General features: G+C 36.3%; 1 protein-coding gene across 8 annotated transcripts in view; it reads right to left on the bottom strand.

The window, feature by feature from the left end:
- The window catches only part of NBEA (neurobeachin), a 723498-nt gene that overhangs the window by 69794 nt on the left and 636429 nt on the right, over positions 1–17275 (bottom strand). For all 8 annotated transcript variants that reach the window (XM_055360199.2, XM_055360200.2, XM_055360202.2 and 5 more), the window contains one exon: positions 9701–9820. In XM_055360199.2, coding sequence (XP_055216174.2) covers positions 9701–9820 — 120 coding nt within the window. The remainder of the gene's footprint in view (positions 1–9700; positions 9821–17275) is intronic.

The following is a 17275-nucleotide window of genomic DNA, read 5'->3' as shown; positions in this document are numbered from 1 at the left end:
CTTTTAAGGGGAAACTTTTCTGTTTAAAAAATGTTATCTTGCTTATTCAAGTTACATTTAAAAGGCTCAAAAGTATAAAATAGCTCAATTTAAATATAGAAAAAGTTGATTTTAAAGTTGCCATCAGAGTTGTTCTCAAACTGCAGAAGTGGCAGAAGACTAATTTCATTTTCATTTAGGCACTCTAGAAAGAAGGGCACTAACAGCTGGCCTCCACCAAAGAACAAGGAAGGCCTAGAAAGATCTGTCTTGATGGTTCTTTAGAAGGGCAGGAGGAAGAATACTCCAGTAGGATCATTCAAGGAGGCCCTAACTGGGGCTAGTCATAGAAAGAAGTAGCGTTACCAGGGCCTTCAGGACACCCTTCTAAGTAAGGATGGTTTTTTTGGCTCCATTCTTATCAGGCCACCCAAATGTGGTCATAAATTAGGGCATTAACTAAGATGTAGATGTAAGCTGTTAGAGGCTTGATGTTTGAAGGGACAAAGAAACTCTCCCAGATTTCTCATAATGGAAACAATCACTAAACAGACATGTTTTAAACACAGATAGAAAGAAACTTCTGAAGCACAGCTTATTTGCAGAGCCCCTAGAGGTTTCAAACACCAGAGCTATCAGTGACTAAAGCTCTCTGAACCTGAAGTCCAGAGTTGGGGATAGTTTGGAGTTTTGTGAAGGGGATAGTAGAGGAAGTGAAATCACAAGAAGTCTAGGGAGAAGTAGCTGAAGCAGCAGAGGGGAGTTTTTTTTTGGTCTCAGTTTTATTGTTTTACAATCTTGTTTCAAATAGCAATTTTTATTTAAAGTTAGTGTATGTAAACACAAGACATTAGTATAATTTATATTCACAATTCCATTATTGAAAAGATTTGTTGTTTTAAAAATATAAACCAAAGAATATGAGCGTTTCATCTCTGAGATTTAACTGGTTATGTGCAAGAAGATGACAATTACTACATTTGTGCTCCAAGGCCAGGAATCAACTTAAATGTTACCTGTGGTCATTCTGTTTTAAACCAGCAGGTAACATTTATTTTGGTACCTTTCTATGTCTTGGCACTGTTCTAAGTGCTTTACATATATTTTCTTAATCTTCACAAAAAGTTTGTGAAGTAGGTGTTCTCATTATTCCCACTTTATAGACATGAACACTGAGGTAAAGATTGGGTGGATAATTTGCTAGTGGCTGCACTGCAAATTGGTTGTAAGGCCAAAAATCAAACCCAGATACTTTAAATCCAGGTTTCCTGCTCCTATATTCTGTATTCTGCCTTTTAAAGTAACAATCCAGTCATTCTTTTTTTTTTCTTTTTTTTTTTTTGCGATGGAGTCTTGCTCTGCCACCCAGGCTGGAGTGCAATGGCATGATCTCAGCTCATTGCAACCTCCACCTCCCGGGTTCAAGCAATTCTTCTGCCTCAGCCTCCCAAGTAGCTGGGACTACAGGCGTGTGCCACCACACCTGGCTAATTTTTGTATTTTTAGTAGAGATGGGGTTTCACCATATTGGCCAGGCTGGTCTTGAACTCTTGACCTCGTGATCTGCCTGCCTCAGCCTCCCAAAGGGCTGGGATTACAGGCATGAGCCACCACATCCGGCCACCATCTAGTCATTCTATATGATGTTACTCTGTTTTAATTTTCTGCATAGCAATGATTATTTTCTCTATTTATTGTTGTATGCTTGCATGTCCCATCATAATAGAAATCCCAAAAGGTAGAGACCTTGTCTATCTTGCTAAGAATGGTGCTAACATATAATATGTAATCCATAAATATTTGTGAAATTAAAAATGAATCAAGATTACTCTGTTTACCATATCCTACATTTCAGGCATTGAAATGTTGATTAAAAACTTTGCAGGCCCTGGTTTTCAAAGTGTGTTTCTTTTTTTGTTGTTGTTGAGATGCAGTTTTGCTCTGTCACCCAGGCTGGAGTGCAATGGTGCCATCTCGGCTCACTACAACCTCTGCCTCCCAGGTTCAAGTGATTCTTGAGCCTCAGCATCCCGAGTAGCTGGGATTACAGGTGTGTGCCATGACGGCTGACTAATTTTTGTATTTTTAGTACAGCTGGGGTTTTGCCATGTTGGCCAGGCTAGTGTCGAACTCTTGATCTCAAGTGATCTGTCCACCTCTGCCTTTCCAAGTGCTGCGATTACACGCATGAACCACCATACGCGGCTCAAAGTGTGTTTCTTAAAGAAGAGGAACCTCATGGCTACCAGTGAGTTGAAGATAAAGGGGGAAGCTGGGCAGGCAGCAGCATTGGGATTGTCCCTTCTTCTACCAGGGAAATGCTACCTTACGTACATCAGAATCAAACAGGTCTGAGTTCAAATCCAGACTTCTTGCTAGCTTGGGCAGGTTTCTTAACCTTTTGACAAAAAGTTTATTGATATGTAACATGGTGGTGATGTCAGCAATGAACTCTTAGGGTAGATGTGAGGATTAAATGAAATAATGTTTATAAAACAATACATTTCATAACTTTATATAAAATATATTCTAGAAGCTATTTGGTCTCAATTTTTTTTAGGGGCACGGATCAAAAATATTACTTCTGAGACTAGAGTTTACCCGGTACCAAAGTGCATCCTGTAATTCAGTAAAAAAGTTCTGTCACTGTGGATTGTTTTTCAATGAATAGCTATGTAGACAGTTCAGATGATGCAAGTATTTTTAGCAAATATGAGGAAAAGAATAGCTCACAGCAGTCTGAGTTATGTGAGGCATGCAAAAATTCATCAGGTCCAGAGAGACGTGCGTGTGGGACATCAGTCACTCATGCTGCCTCCTCAACCCAAGCCTGGGGAGCAACTGTTTAAAAAGGCATTTTGTTTCTGACCAGCTGCCTTACCCATTATCTTCATGTTCCTGAAACAGGTGATACAAAGAACAATGTATAGCCAATGGCTTATCTTATTTTCATGTAAATTCTTGGTAAGCAACTTAGGACCTGCCTCTTCTTTTTTTCTTAAAAACCCATTTATGATTGCTGCTAATCAGAGTGTATATTCAGGGCTACTTGAACCTATGTTACGGGGTGACCATTCTCAAGCTTTGAGCTCAAACAAACTTTACACTTAATCATATTTTCTGAATGTGGTTATTTAAAGTTGACATATACATGGACTAACATATATTACCTAAATTAATCAGATGTATTTTATAAATTGCTTGCTCATGAGATTTTGGTTTATGTCTAAATGCACACTCAGACTGTAGAGAATGGTACAAACCAAACTAGTACTTAAAGTATTTTTTAAATTGGTAACTCACAGAGTTTTCTCACAGATGGCTATTAACAGTCCTCCCATCCCAAGAGCAAGCCCTTTGGCACCTCCAGTTTACTCCTCCTGTAAAGAGGTGGAGTCTATTTCCCCCTTGTCTGAATATGGCCTGGCTTATTTCAACACACAGAACGTGACAAGGTGACACTGCAAGGCTTCTTAGGGCAGCCTAAGAGTTAAGAGGCCTGGCAGCTTTTGTTTTAGTCCTCTTAGAAGCCAGTTACCACATGCAATAGAGTGGCTCCCTTGCTAGAGAAACATGTGATAGAGACAGACATGCCCAGGCAGTTCCTGGCTGTTCCAGCCATCTCAGATGAGGCACAAGACATGTGAGCAAAGCAACTGTAGATTCTGCCGCCCAGTCAAGCTGCCCCACTGTCACTGTGTGGCGTAGAGGTTAGCTGTCCTTTTTGAGCCTTAACTCTGATTGCATAATTGTCGATGAATAAATAGTTGTTTTAAGCCTATAGGTTTTGGGGTGATTTGTTACAAAGTCATAAATGACCAAAACAGAAACTGAATCCTCAAAGTGGAGTGCTAAAGTAATAAAAAGAATTTAACACATGATTCTGGCTTGGGATGAGGCAGCAGGCAGAAGTGGGAGGGGTGGTGAGGAGCCTGGTGGGGTCTGGAAGACCAGCAAGGAAGTTGTTATTGGAAGCAGTCCCTCTTAAGTAGTGGTGGAAAATTAACATTGTCTTCTGCAATAATTTCAAAGACAGAAAAAGTACCTAATAAGCATGTGCTTCTGACTTAGAAGATTCCCAGGCAGAATGCTGAAAGTGACCAGTGGTTTCATCTAATGGTGTAAGCTATGCAAAAGAGATAAGCTATGCAAGAGAGAGATGAACTCAGGAAGAAACTGTTCAGTTTTGAAGCAGTATTTCAAGAAATAGAAGGGCCTAGAACACTCCCTTCAGTTAGCAAAAGATTCTCAAAATAAGACATAGGTTCAGGATGAAGATCAATTCCAAGGTGCTACAAGTAAAATATGGCCATAGAATAAAGCTAAAATCAAGGGTGTGCCTGTAAAACCCTTTTACAAAAGTTAAAATTTCAGGTAGTGTTTTTCAGACTTGCTCAGCTACACAGAGTGATTCACGAGAAAGGGATTCTTAGGGCATTATAAACAGTATCCTAATTCACAGCTTGAAAGAGAGAATCCTGTTCCAAAAGGATTTGTGAGTATTAGCTTTTTCTAATTTGATACACAGAAAGGCTACACAGTTTTAAAGCTGCTGTACCAACTTGGGAATATGAGGCTTTGGCCCTAACTTTCTATGGTCAGGAAACATGCAGAGAAAGATACTCAGCTGCAAACCATGCTCATTTCTTCTGGAAACAAAAGAATGATTCAGAGGGCAAAGCCAATGTCCCAGAGGAAGTAACCAAGAGCCATGGAAAATAATGAATTAGGGAGCCAAGCCCAGATAACAGACCTGGGCCCTAATCCATGGACAGTCCCTGTCCCTGCAGTCTGGGTAATTGACAACTTATTCCTGGCTGCGTTTCAGAACTGCTATGAACATTGACTGCTATGTACCTTCCACATTCTCCCCCTTCTGAATGGAGTTTCTACCGAAGTTTAACTGTTCTGTCTTACCACCACATGTTGTGTGTACATGGGACAGATAATTTGTCTTTTTAGTTCCCAGGTCTCCAAATTAGGAATTGCTGTGCCTTATCTGTACCTGGGGCTTATGTAGACATCGAGATGCCAGGTTTTCAGTCTGATACAAATACTGGGATGGGACTTGTGGGGAACAAGTTGAGTATATTTTACAGGTAAGAGGAATGTGAATTTTGACCAGATTCGGAGGACGTGGTAGACTGTCTCCGAAGGTGGGCACAGTAATCCCTCCACCCTCAGTGACCTCTTGAAACGTGACTTTGCAACTCATCTCATCAGGAAGTGGAGTCCGTGTCTACTCTTCCTTATTCTGGGAGGGCCCCATGACTTGCTTTGAGCAATACAACGCTGTGGAAGTAACATGATATGACTTCTGGGCCTAGGCATGAAGTGGCCTTGCAGCTCCCATTCTTAAAATCCTCTTGGATATGAAGCATCTTAAATAACTGGACAGACTCTGTGCTAGTACTGGCTTCCTCTTTACCTGCCTGCGTGTGAACTTAGGTGAGTCACTTAACATTCATAAACCTCCTTTACAAAATAGGGTTAATGACTACTACCTCATAGGATTGTTTCAAGGAGTGTATCAAACAACCAACAAAAACATGTTTGAAAACTATTCAGTATTATTTTAAAAGATGGGCTTATTTTTATAATGTGTAAGTGTACTCCTACAGAGGCACATTAGACACTAGATTGCATGCTTAAGATAACTGCTGTTCTGCTGACGCTCTTCCCATTGATAAATTTCTGTTAATAAGCTTCTCTTTAAGGAAAAAGTCTAAGTAGTTTAAAATTTCCTAAATTAAAAACAGTGCAGGAAAACACCAAATATTATTAAAGAAATGGCAAAATGAACATTATAGCAGACTTTTTGTGTCTATAAATGTGATTTCTAGTTTATTTTAGCAGCTACACTAAAACCCCACGGTATAGTTAATAGTATTATATACATTCTGTCAAAAAATAAGAACATATCCTCAAATGCGATTCCTAATTTATAAGCTTATGACAAGTTCAAGCTGCTGAGAAATTGGACCTGAAAGTATGTCTTAGAATGATAGAAGACCACTATTAACACTATCATAATTGTATACCTATTGCATCAAATCTGACATTTCAGTTTAATATATTTTGCTGAGAGAGCGTACCATTTTATGGCTTCCTAGTGAAATCAAATCCGATCCAGACGTTTTCACTTTTCTAATATAATTCATTGCAAGGTTTTAAAGCTGCCATCTCTTTTCTTTCTTTTTTTTTTCAAAAGACTGATGCCCTGGCATTCATTAATTCCACAAGAGCTCATAATGGGTCAATGAGTCAGTGGCGAGCACCTCCATTAACTGTATTAATTTACACTATGTCACCTTAATGACATTTTGTCACAGCTACCTTTTCTGACATCTACATAGCTATTCTAAAAGTAATATAACAACTTTTGAAGGCATTAAGGAAAATTAGTGTAAGAACTTCAGTGAGTTGAATGTCATTGTTACCAAGACTAGGCTAGAGGGAAAGAAATTTAAAAAATAATAATAAAGTAAAAACTAACTAGTCTGACTCAACTCCAGAGACCTCTCTCCTGAAAGGTCACTTCAGCAGCACTCCTTCTTCCCAGCTTGCGTTCATTAGCACAGGAAGAGACTGACATTAATAGAGACAGACAGAATAAAACCATCTACTGCATCCTAGTTCTCTCCTATGTGATTAACTGACTAAGTTAGTAGACATTGCAGAGATACTTTTCTTCTCTGGAAATGGAAACACACTTCCTTAAAAAAATATATCAAATGCTGTGCTTTAACAGCTTAGAAATAAGAAATAAAAACTTTAGGTTTTAACACACAAGTAGCAAAACAATTACTACTCGTAGCAACATATTTTTCTCTGATAAATCAGGTTTAATCATGAATTCAGAAGATTCTCAAGTTAGCACTAGTTATTACCCAAAAGTCTTATCTTCTCTTTAACACTCTGGTCATGAGGACCCCAAATTCTGACGCTATAGAGGGGAATATAAATATATTTGACTGGACACACACACACAGACACACACATGCACACACACAGACACACACATGCACACACACACATGCACACACACATGCACACACACGCACACACACATGCACACACACGCACACGCACATGCACACACACATTAAACGAACCATAACAAAGCTAAGACGACCAAGAAACCCTACTTGCAATGGAACCTTCTGCAACTTCAAAGATCTTTTTCAAATCAGTAAGAAAAAGACATGTGACCCAACTGAAAAATGAGCAAAAGATAGGAGTCAGGGTACAGGTCAATAAGTACATGAAAAATGATCCACGTCACTCAAAAAAAAATGCAAACTAAAACAAACATAACTTAATTTTTCACTTGCCAGACTAACAGAAGTTCCATTGTTTAATACAATAGTGATGATGGGTGTAGGGGGCATGGGGAAGGAGGTACCCTTGCACACTGCTGTAGGGAGTGAATTTTCATCTTTGAGGATGATGGTTTGGCAATATCTTAAAAAATAAAAAAAAGTATATTGTCTTTGAGCCATCAGTCCCATTAATAAGAATTAGCCTTTATGTATATAGAAGGAGTCCATCAGGATGTCTGTGCAAAGATGTTCACTACAGCCTTGTGCTTCATAGTAACAATCAGGGAGAAAGATTCTCCATCAACCAGAGATCACACATATAAATTATTGTATATATGTAGCATGCTGCCCTTAAAAAGAAAGGGGAAGTCTACATGGCAAGATATCTAAGATGTATTAACATATAATATGAAAGGTTCACGAGTGGTGGTAAGAGAGCTGAAAATGAGAGCAATCTGTGTAATGTCAACCTGGGGAAATGAGCTTCTTATGAACTAATTAAGTCTTTGGGGAAAAAAAAAAGCTGCATGTTTGTGTTCAGTACAGCTGCTTGAGGATAAAAAACAAAAAAACTCCCAAGTTAGTGATATCCACATTGGTCTTTGTCCTGGATGATGTGACCCCAGGAGCCCCCCAAATACAATTAGTAATAAAATGTAAATGTTTCTGAAAGGGTTTTGAAGAGGAAAATTCCTGGGAGAATTTAGAGGAAAAAGCCCGGTACAGGGCATCGGTTATCAGAGACTGGTGGTATAAAGCATCAGTGAAATTCTCAGGCTAGGAAGTGAAATCTAAAACTGTATATAAAAATTAGAATGACTGACCCCCAAATATGTGAGGGTGGATCTCTGAATTAAGTTGAAAAGCCAATTTGTGTGTGTGTGTGTGTGTGTGTGTGTGTGATGATGTCAAACAACAGTGAGCAGGCATTTTCATTTGAAATAGGCTGATATAATATGGATATAGCTCTGATTTAAAATATCAATAATCTTAACTGCGATAAGAAGCCTTCAATTATAGATAAGAATATTTAATTCACATACAAAATATTTGAGTGCTTTTTATGAACATTGTGTGAATTCTGGATACTACTGTTCAATGGGAGCCTATGGACTCCCATTTTCTGTATTAATACTCAAAGTGTTATTATATAAGAAACAGACTCCCTCCTTGACTTTACTGGTAACAAATCATTTTAAATGATGGCTTATGGATATTTCAGAGTTTAAGTCTCAGCAAAGTTGTAAGACCGTTAGAACTTCAAAGCTTAATATAGTAAGGATGCATATTAAATTCTTATTTTTTTACAAATGTAAATATGTTGTATGAATAAATATTCATTTATGTAAAGTTTGACAACAACAAGTAAAACACACAGATATGTTACAATCTACTTGGCTCCATTTCCTTTATTTTCTGCTTTGGAAAAATACTGAACAAAACTTGTATTCATCCAATTACAGTTCAGTAACACTGAAATTGCCTTTTACAAATGTTTTGCAATAGAGAAGCATAAATATGTAAATGACAATTTTGATTTTAACTCACTAACTTTTGTTGGTTTAAGGCTCTAAATGGAATGATACCATAACATTTTTATACTGAGTGACAGTAATGGGAAAAAAATGTGCCTTGAAGAAAACGAGCTTAAAATAAGAAACACATTTACCTATGCAATAACCTGGCCATGTAACCTTATTATCAGGAAAAAAAATGAGACAAATGAGAGAACAAATATATATTATTGCTTTGAATACAATGTTTTTCTTTTTTAAAATAGAAGCCCATATAAATGAATAACAAATCTTTGTATTTAACAATAGTTAAGCAGTACCAACTGTAAAATTACTCTGCTCTCTGGCTGTTTCTGGATATTGTGTGTGTGTTGGTTTAATCTAATGTGTATTGTTGCATAGTATCCCCAGGCACAGTCAAGTAAAAGCTAAGGCTATACAGAAAAGCCTACATTTTAAATGGGTCTTGTCATTAATGCTTTATTAATTGCCCCAGGCTACGCAAACCCCAAGCCAGGCAAACTATAACAATATGACACATTAAGGTCAAATCCAATTCCTGCTGTGTTTTATGGAATGGACCAAATATTGAGTTAACAGCAGGAAAGGCAATTTATAGGCTTTTCACATCTCCTGATTATTCGATCTAAATTAGGTAGGAATTTTTTGAAATAACGAAAACACCTTCACTGGGTAATATGAAAGAATTTTCAGTTATTTTCTATAATGTTCAAAATTATTTCCTTTAAGGTTAGATGTACCATATAATTTTAATATAATGGAACAAAGCTGCAATATAAAATGTCTTACACATGCCCACTTAAAAAAATCAAAATTTCCACATATTTTGAAATTTAATGAATATCAACAAATAAAAGAGCCTACCTTTACATCAGAAGTATCTCTCTGACTAGTTCTCCAAGACCTTGCAACGGATGAGAAGGTTCGATCTGGATGATCAAATTTTCCATCATTTGCATTGAGGAAGAAGGTTGTGAAAGGTTCCTAAGCAAAAAAACAGAATCAGAAATTTGACCACTCTAAACACAGCTGCCCTCGTTCCTTTGTGAAACATGGCTATCTTGAAAATCCTTCAAGATGTGGAGGCAGATCAGGGTCCTAGAAAGATGCCCCCAAATTAAGGCAGTAGGAGATGCCTGTCTGGGCTTGACTAGGCCAAGGCAGCAGTTGTCAGTCTGCAACTCTGGCAGGTCATTTTGCTTCTGGTCTTCTCATCTGTGAAATGATGGGGTTCCAGTGCTCTACGATTTTCTGATAAATAATTTTGCATTAATGACAATTCATAAGTTGGATTTTTCTTTCGAATAATTAAGGCTATATATACACTAACATTGCAATAAGAAAAATCACTCTGATACTGATCACAAAAATCACTCTGATACTGATCACTGCAGTGTGGAATTAGGTAGAGAATGTCCATCTTAGATTACCTGTGAAAGACTACGAAAGTATTAGTACTACCTTATGGTCTGATAATGTTTTTAAAATGCAAATCCCTGCTTAAAAACCTTCAATAGCTCTTGGGAGTGATTAGGAGAAAGTCTAAACTACCTAATTTGTTTTACAAGAGCCTGAATGATCTGGAACCTGCTTAACTCTTATCTCTCACCATTTCCCTCTTCACATGCTAAAATCTTGCCACACTACTCTCACCTCTTGTCCTTTGTATGTGATGTTCCCTAGGCTGGGTATAAACTTACCCATTTATTTCACTATTCTGACCTGACTAAGTTCTTTTTATCCTTTAAGACTCAGCCATGATGTCATTTTCTCCTGAAAAACTTTCCTTGCGCTACCACGGCTCTCCAGTATGCTCAAATAGCAATCTGTATTTCCTCAAACAGCACTGAAACATTTATCACACTGGTTTTAATTGATTGTTAATCTGTCTATATTCCCCACTATGAGTAGGTTCCGTATCTACCTTATTCATTGTTTTATCTCCAACACTTAGAACAACTCCTGGTACATAGAAGTTGCTCAATATATAATCTGTTGAACGAAGAATAAAGTAAGTACAAATGACAGTAGATAAACTAGACCTTTTTGTATTCTGTGACTATTATCTTTGGATAACATAGTGTCTGCCATCCAGTACATGTTCCTATAGCAGAAAACCTAGGAATAACTTTATTGCAATGTCCTAATGCATTTAATTTTAATGCTTTATCTGTAATTCTTAAGTTGGGAATTCTCACACTGGGAGTTCTTAGGTTGTTCTTATGTTTTTGATGTCATTAAATTTGCTTCCAAGTTTAAAAGGATTAAATAACATTCATTCCTGCTAAGGATTTCTTAACTATAATTATAGCAAAGATAGATACATATTTCCCTTTCCCTGCTTTAATTCTTCTCTCTCAAGTCTAGGACGAATGACATGTCATTCCCAGGTTCAATAATGCTAAGAAACCTACATGACATTTTCCAAAATATTTTAGTCCTCTTTCTTTAATATGTAATCTCTGTTCATTCCTTTGTATGCTTTACAATTCCTTTGTATGTATGTACAAAGGGGACATACTTTGCCCCCTTAAACTCCCCTTCTTGCCACTAACCTTAAGGGCTGGCTGTTGGGGTAAAAGCAACAAATACTGATCTTCCTCAATATCTCCCTGAAATTTAGTATGGCCAGATGTCATCAATTTTGTAAACTTGTAATATGTTGCCACTATTTCATGTTCAGTGTTGGATGAGAGAAAAGGGTGATGAAAGAGATAAGACCAACAATGAAAAAACAATACACAAGTAAGGGGGACAGTATTGATTCACCTGAAAATCAGATATGCATCCAAGAAGTCCATATTGCTGTTTAGGATTTTAAGTGATATGAGAAATAAATAAATGCTAGTGAAATTAAGTTAGAAAAAAATTATATGACATGTCTTTCACTAATTTATTTGCTTTTTAGATGTTTAATTCACTATTAAAAATAAGGTAGTGAAAATAACATATCTGTCACTAAATTATATTAAATAAAATGGGGATATAAAAATTCTAGATGCAGCAATGGTAAACTGAATGAAATATGACAGATTTAAGTTTGAATCTTGGTGGAACTATTTCTCTATCTTGGGCAAGCTTACTTAACCTTAAGTAACTGTGTCAAGTAACTGTCTCCATTCCTTCATCTATGCAAACTGGGAATGACAATACCTTGGGGGAATTATGGGATTAAATAAGATTAAATGAAATAACATAGAGAAAGCTTGATGTATCTTACCTGACACAGAGTTATGAAAGTGACTACCAGCTTTACGCACTGTACCAAGTATTCACTGTTGGACTTCCCACCAGACTGCCAGTTCCTAAGGCCTTATTTATCTCTCTATCCCCAGCCCCAAGCACAGCACATGGCTAACAATGTTTAACAAATGTGTGTTAAATACACCTAAACATACAAGGTATTGTTGGGAGATGGGAGTATGGTGGGTGAGAGTAAGATACGGGTTTTCTTTTCAGTTCTTAACTACTAGCAGGTTTGACCAAAAAGTTGTATCTTCAGAACCCACTTTATTATTGCAGGATGCTGATGTAAGGCATTTAATTTTCACTGTAGGTAGTGGGCAGAGATTAATTTAGAGGGATCAGGCTTGTCTCTAGGTTTTTTAACCTATTAAACAGATGTGAGTGAAAACCCATTTATACATGCAAAGCCGTACTTCTTATCATCAGCCGCTAAAAGCTGATCTCCACCTCAACCTAAATTACAAAATCCTGTCTAGTTTTCAACTCTTAACAAAGACATGCCAAGAATAGCACAGATGGGCTTAGTGAAAATAAATCTGAAATTAAAGAATTATATTTATTTCCGGTAACAAAGTTATGAATGAAATCTGGTGGCACCTAAAAGCAGAGAATATTGAATTCCACATTTCAGTGTTTTAAATAGCTTTTAAAAAGATCTGATTAACAACTGTCTTAAGGTCACATATTACATTACTGACATATATTCTCATTATACCTGAAGGCCTCCAGTTGCTACAGTGGTAGAGTACTAATAGAAATTGATAACCTATTTGTTTATAAGTAAGTATTGATCTTTCAAGCTCTGATTACTGTGGAGATTGCTTTTTTCCATGTGTTTTCTTTTTACCTTCAAGGCACAATGCAGAGCCTTTCTTTTTCATTTGACTCATGTCTGACTAACATAGAGGATTAGGTGCTATATTAACCTTAAATAACTTTAATATTTATTTGCCTACCACCTGTCAATTGGGCCATTTTCCATGTGTACATCAACAGATTGGACATTTCACCATTATATTAGAAAAGTTTTAGGCATGGGAGATAAGATGTATAAATGAATACATATTAAACGGTAATCTCAGAAATTATAATTCTGGAACTCGTTAGTCTTTAAAAAGTTCAGGTTAGGTCCTGCAATATAAATGGCCAATGGCAGACTTTCTTCTCCTAATTACATCCACTCCAACATCATTTCATATCTTCCAACCCTTTTTCAGTGATGGACAACTCACCTTGCCTGCACTGGAAAGTACCTGTCCTTCTGTATTCTATCATACCCCTTAGTCCCCTCTGAAGACACTAACAGCCTTTCTTGCTTTTGGATGATTACAGATCAACTAATTCCATCGTGGGCATCTAATGCCATTTCCCTGTTGCCTCTTCTCTTTACTCAACTTCTTCATTCTTCTGTCTTACATGATTTTTGCTTAGTCATCTCATAATAATCTTTTACATCCTTCGCTTCTTGTAGTTCTGTTCTGTTCTTCTTTTCCTTCTCTTCATTCCATTTAAAAGCCAAAATAAATCTCGTTTATGGGTAATAGGTAGTGCCTGGGACATAACTATAGCAAAGAAAAGATGTATATTTGAAGTGATTGGAAGCATAACAAAATACAAAGGGAAGGGAAATAACAGCTACAAAGCATTTTTCTGTGCCAGGCTCTGTATTATCTAACTGAATCCCTACCATCGCCCTTCAGAGTAGGTGTAATTATTCCCCTTTTATATCTGAGAAAATTCAAGGTCACATTCTAACAAATGGAGGAACCATTATTTCTAATGGCCTTTGTCTAATTCCAGAAGTTTATTTTCTCCTATTTCTCTTCCAAGAACCAAGAAGTATCTTTCAGAATCTTCCAAAAGTTTTCACTAATTAACCTATGTACCTACCATGCACTAGGCTCTTGGTTAAGTATTTCTCATCCTCCTCTGAGTAAATATGCATTGTCCTTAATGCCTCAGTATTCAAGATAAACAACAATATTTTATTCAGTAGCACTATCTTTTGGTTTTAGTTACAACACTTGCAAAAATGTTTCCACTATACATATATACTTTTAAAGACACATTATGGTTTAAAGAGGCTTTAGGGTAAGCTTTCAAAACAAGCCATAATTTACACAGACCGTGTCAAATTCTAAACATCACTTCCTTGGAAACTATGAAATGTTTGACAAATGAGTTTTGAATAGGAGGGTTGAATATACTGAATTTGGAAGGTGAACGAGTTACTGAGTGGTCAGCAAGCCAGGGAAAAAGATTTAATTACTTCTGTATACATGTTATATGTCTGGGGTAAGATGTAAAGTAAAAACATTCCAAGTAAAATGTGTCTTTTAATATTAATATCTGAAGAAACTCCAAACACTGCTATAAGTTTATTCATGATTTGCCCAGTGGCAGCTGTCAGGAAAACAGTCTTTTCAGGGTCTCATATTGTAGACAAGTGATTTCACTGGTAGTTTGTTTAAAATAATATTTTTAATTAAAAGTAATGAAGTATGTAGTTAATTAGCATTTTTAAGCAATTATTATTGTTGTTATACTAAGTACATTGAAACAAATAACAAGTTTAATGACTTTAGGTCTAAAAGGTCTAAGGTAAAGGACAGACACTTATTTTAATGTGTATTTTATTTTTGTGAACAAATTCTTAGTGACCCAAATTTTAATACATTTTCTATTTCATAAACTCCTTGGAATGGGAGTGAGGACATTACAATTCCCTAGACCACTAGGATAAATACTTAGTAAACCGTTAGACTGATACTTTTATTTATAACCACGTGACATAAGATATTTGGGCTGAGTCCCCAAAAAAGCAGTTTTATAGATCTGTCCAAAACAGTAGCCACTAGCCACATGTCACTATTGAGCACTTGAAGTGTGGCTAGTTCAAATGGAGATGCACTGTAAATATAAAATACACTCTGAATTTCAAAGACTCAGTACCCTCCCTCCAAAAATGTAAAATGTAAAATGCCTTATTTTACATTTTTATATTGGTTACATGTTTAAACGATAACATTTTGGAAATAGTAGATTAACAAATATATTTATTAAAATTAATTTTACCTGTTTCTTTTTTTACTTACAAATGTGGCTACTAGAAATTTTAAGTCACATGGTAGTTTACATTATATTTCTGTTGTGCAGCACTGCTATAGACAAGGGCATGTGTAGGATAAATGTGCAGAATATTCTGGCATACCCTTGCATAGATTCAAGTTTGAATTCCATTTCGCTGGAATAATAAATCTATTTAAGGAGAAATTCTGAGTTATGATTTGAGAAAGTGTTTAGCTGATTAGGGATAGATGAGGTTAACTTAGGCTGTTGATAACAAGTATTCTTATGGAGTCACACTTGAAGAAGTCTTGTCAATCTGGCTTCAGACTAACTTGATTAGGTAAAAAAACAGTGAACACCACTTTATGTATTTCAAAATACTATCATATATATACTCTCACTTAATTCTCCAAACAACCCAGTTGATAACATTTTCTCAGGAAGGACTCCTGACCTTTTTCCTCATCCCCAAAGTACCTGCAAGAGGTGTCCTGCTCCCTCCATGGTGGTGGCTCACTGAGGCAATGATTGTCATTGACGGGACCTGAGGTGGTATGAAAAGGCCTCCCAGGGTGAAAATCTCTAGTTTCAGTGTTTTCCAAAAATTTCCTTTGCTAACAGTTTTGGTGGTCCCCTTGAGAGTTCCATGTGGACTAACCTGATGAACTCAAATTGACTGTGTAGCTTAAGAAATATATCTCATGGGCTACTTAAGCCCAGGTACATCTTTTCTTAGCTTCCAGGGTGGACCCTAGGCAGCAAACAGAATTTGAACTTCAGTGACTTTTCTTTTCTAGGTTTTAAAATTTACTCCTTCTACTGATTTTTTTGTTTGTTTCTGGTTTCCACACAGCTAATAGGTAATTTTCCACTGGTGGCAGTAATGATTGAGAATGTAGTTTTGGTTTTATGGTCTGATCATTTGGTGATCAGCGAATCCAATTAATTAGTTTTTTTGTATTCTTGTCTGACTATTTGTGAGTTCAAATCAATTAAGAGCATATTTTATATCTATTATAAAGAAAGCCAGCTCTTTTGAGATCTTGACTGGTAAATTTTTGTGACTTTGTTTAGTTTTGACTTGTGGCTGAAACTGCAGGTTGGAAGTTATAAGCTCTTTATGTGTCCATGTATCTGGAATTTGAAAAGCATTTGCCTCTTGTGAGTGTGAAGTATTTTCCTACTTCTGGAATTATTATTATCACCCAGAAACTAAAGATGCTCTGTTCTGATTGCTTTATAGAGACAAATAGGCAATGACATAAATCTAATATTCTCAAAATTAACAGAAAATAAAAAAGAGAACATCTATACTTTAAAAGTGCTGGATTTAAAAAGTATTTCTCAAGAAACTTCTAACTCAGAAACATTTTTAATAAAAGAATCCAAGTTCACAGAATTAAGGTGAATGTTTGGATAAACTAGACTGATTTAACAACTTTGGTCTAAAAATAGCTTTATGTCTTTTCCTTTAGTTTATCATTACAGAGTTTATTTTTAAAAGTAAGATTTGGGTTTGTTTTCTCAAAAGACTAGTTAGTCCAGACTTCCTTAACTTCTTATGCTGGTGTAGAATTATAAAAGGGATAAAATCTGTGCTCAAACAGAATCATAATTCTGACAACATTTTTCTTAACAAAAATAATTGTAGTTTGTCACCTATCAGTGGTTTCCAAGTTACTTAAAATGTATTCATACTAAATTTCTGTAGAAAGTTAATTTTTTCCCCATAATGGAGAGAATGCCTAAGGAAGACCTACAAACTGGAGCTGTCATTTAGGTGAAGGGAAAAAATATTTTCGAAGACAGGAGATGCAGTTTCATATACTCTGCTTTACCAATGTGTTTCTTGGACACATCAGCCCCATACAATAGAGTGGTCTGAGGTATATCTTAATAAGGGGAAAAATTATTGATTAAGAGATTTAATTTAGCATTCTACAATACTCCTCAGTCACTTATAGTGCTCCTATCTAGACCAGAATGGAGAAGGCAAGAATAAAGGAAAAGAGGTTTGTTAAGAGCTTTGGCAATACTCTAGGTGAGAGAGAATGGGAATCTAAATCAAAGAAAGTGCCACAGTATACAGAAAAGGAGATAGAGATATTTAGTTGGTAGAATCTG

Source organism: Gorilla gorilla, chromosome 14 (assembly GCF_029281585.2).
Source record: "Gorilla gorilla gorilla isolate KB3781 chromosome 14, NHGRI_mGorGor1-v2.1_pri, whole genome shotgun sequence".
Taxonomy (NCBI): Eukaryota; Metazoa; Chordata; class Mammalia; order Primates; family Hominidae; genus Gorilla; species Gorilla gorilla.
This window is presented reverse-complemented; position numbering and strand designations above follow the sequence as displayed.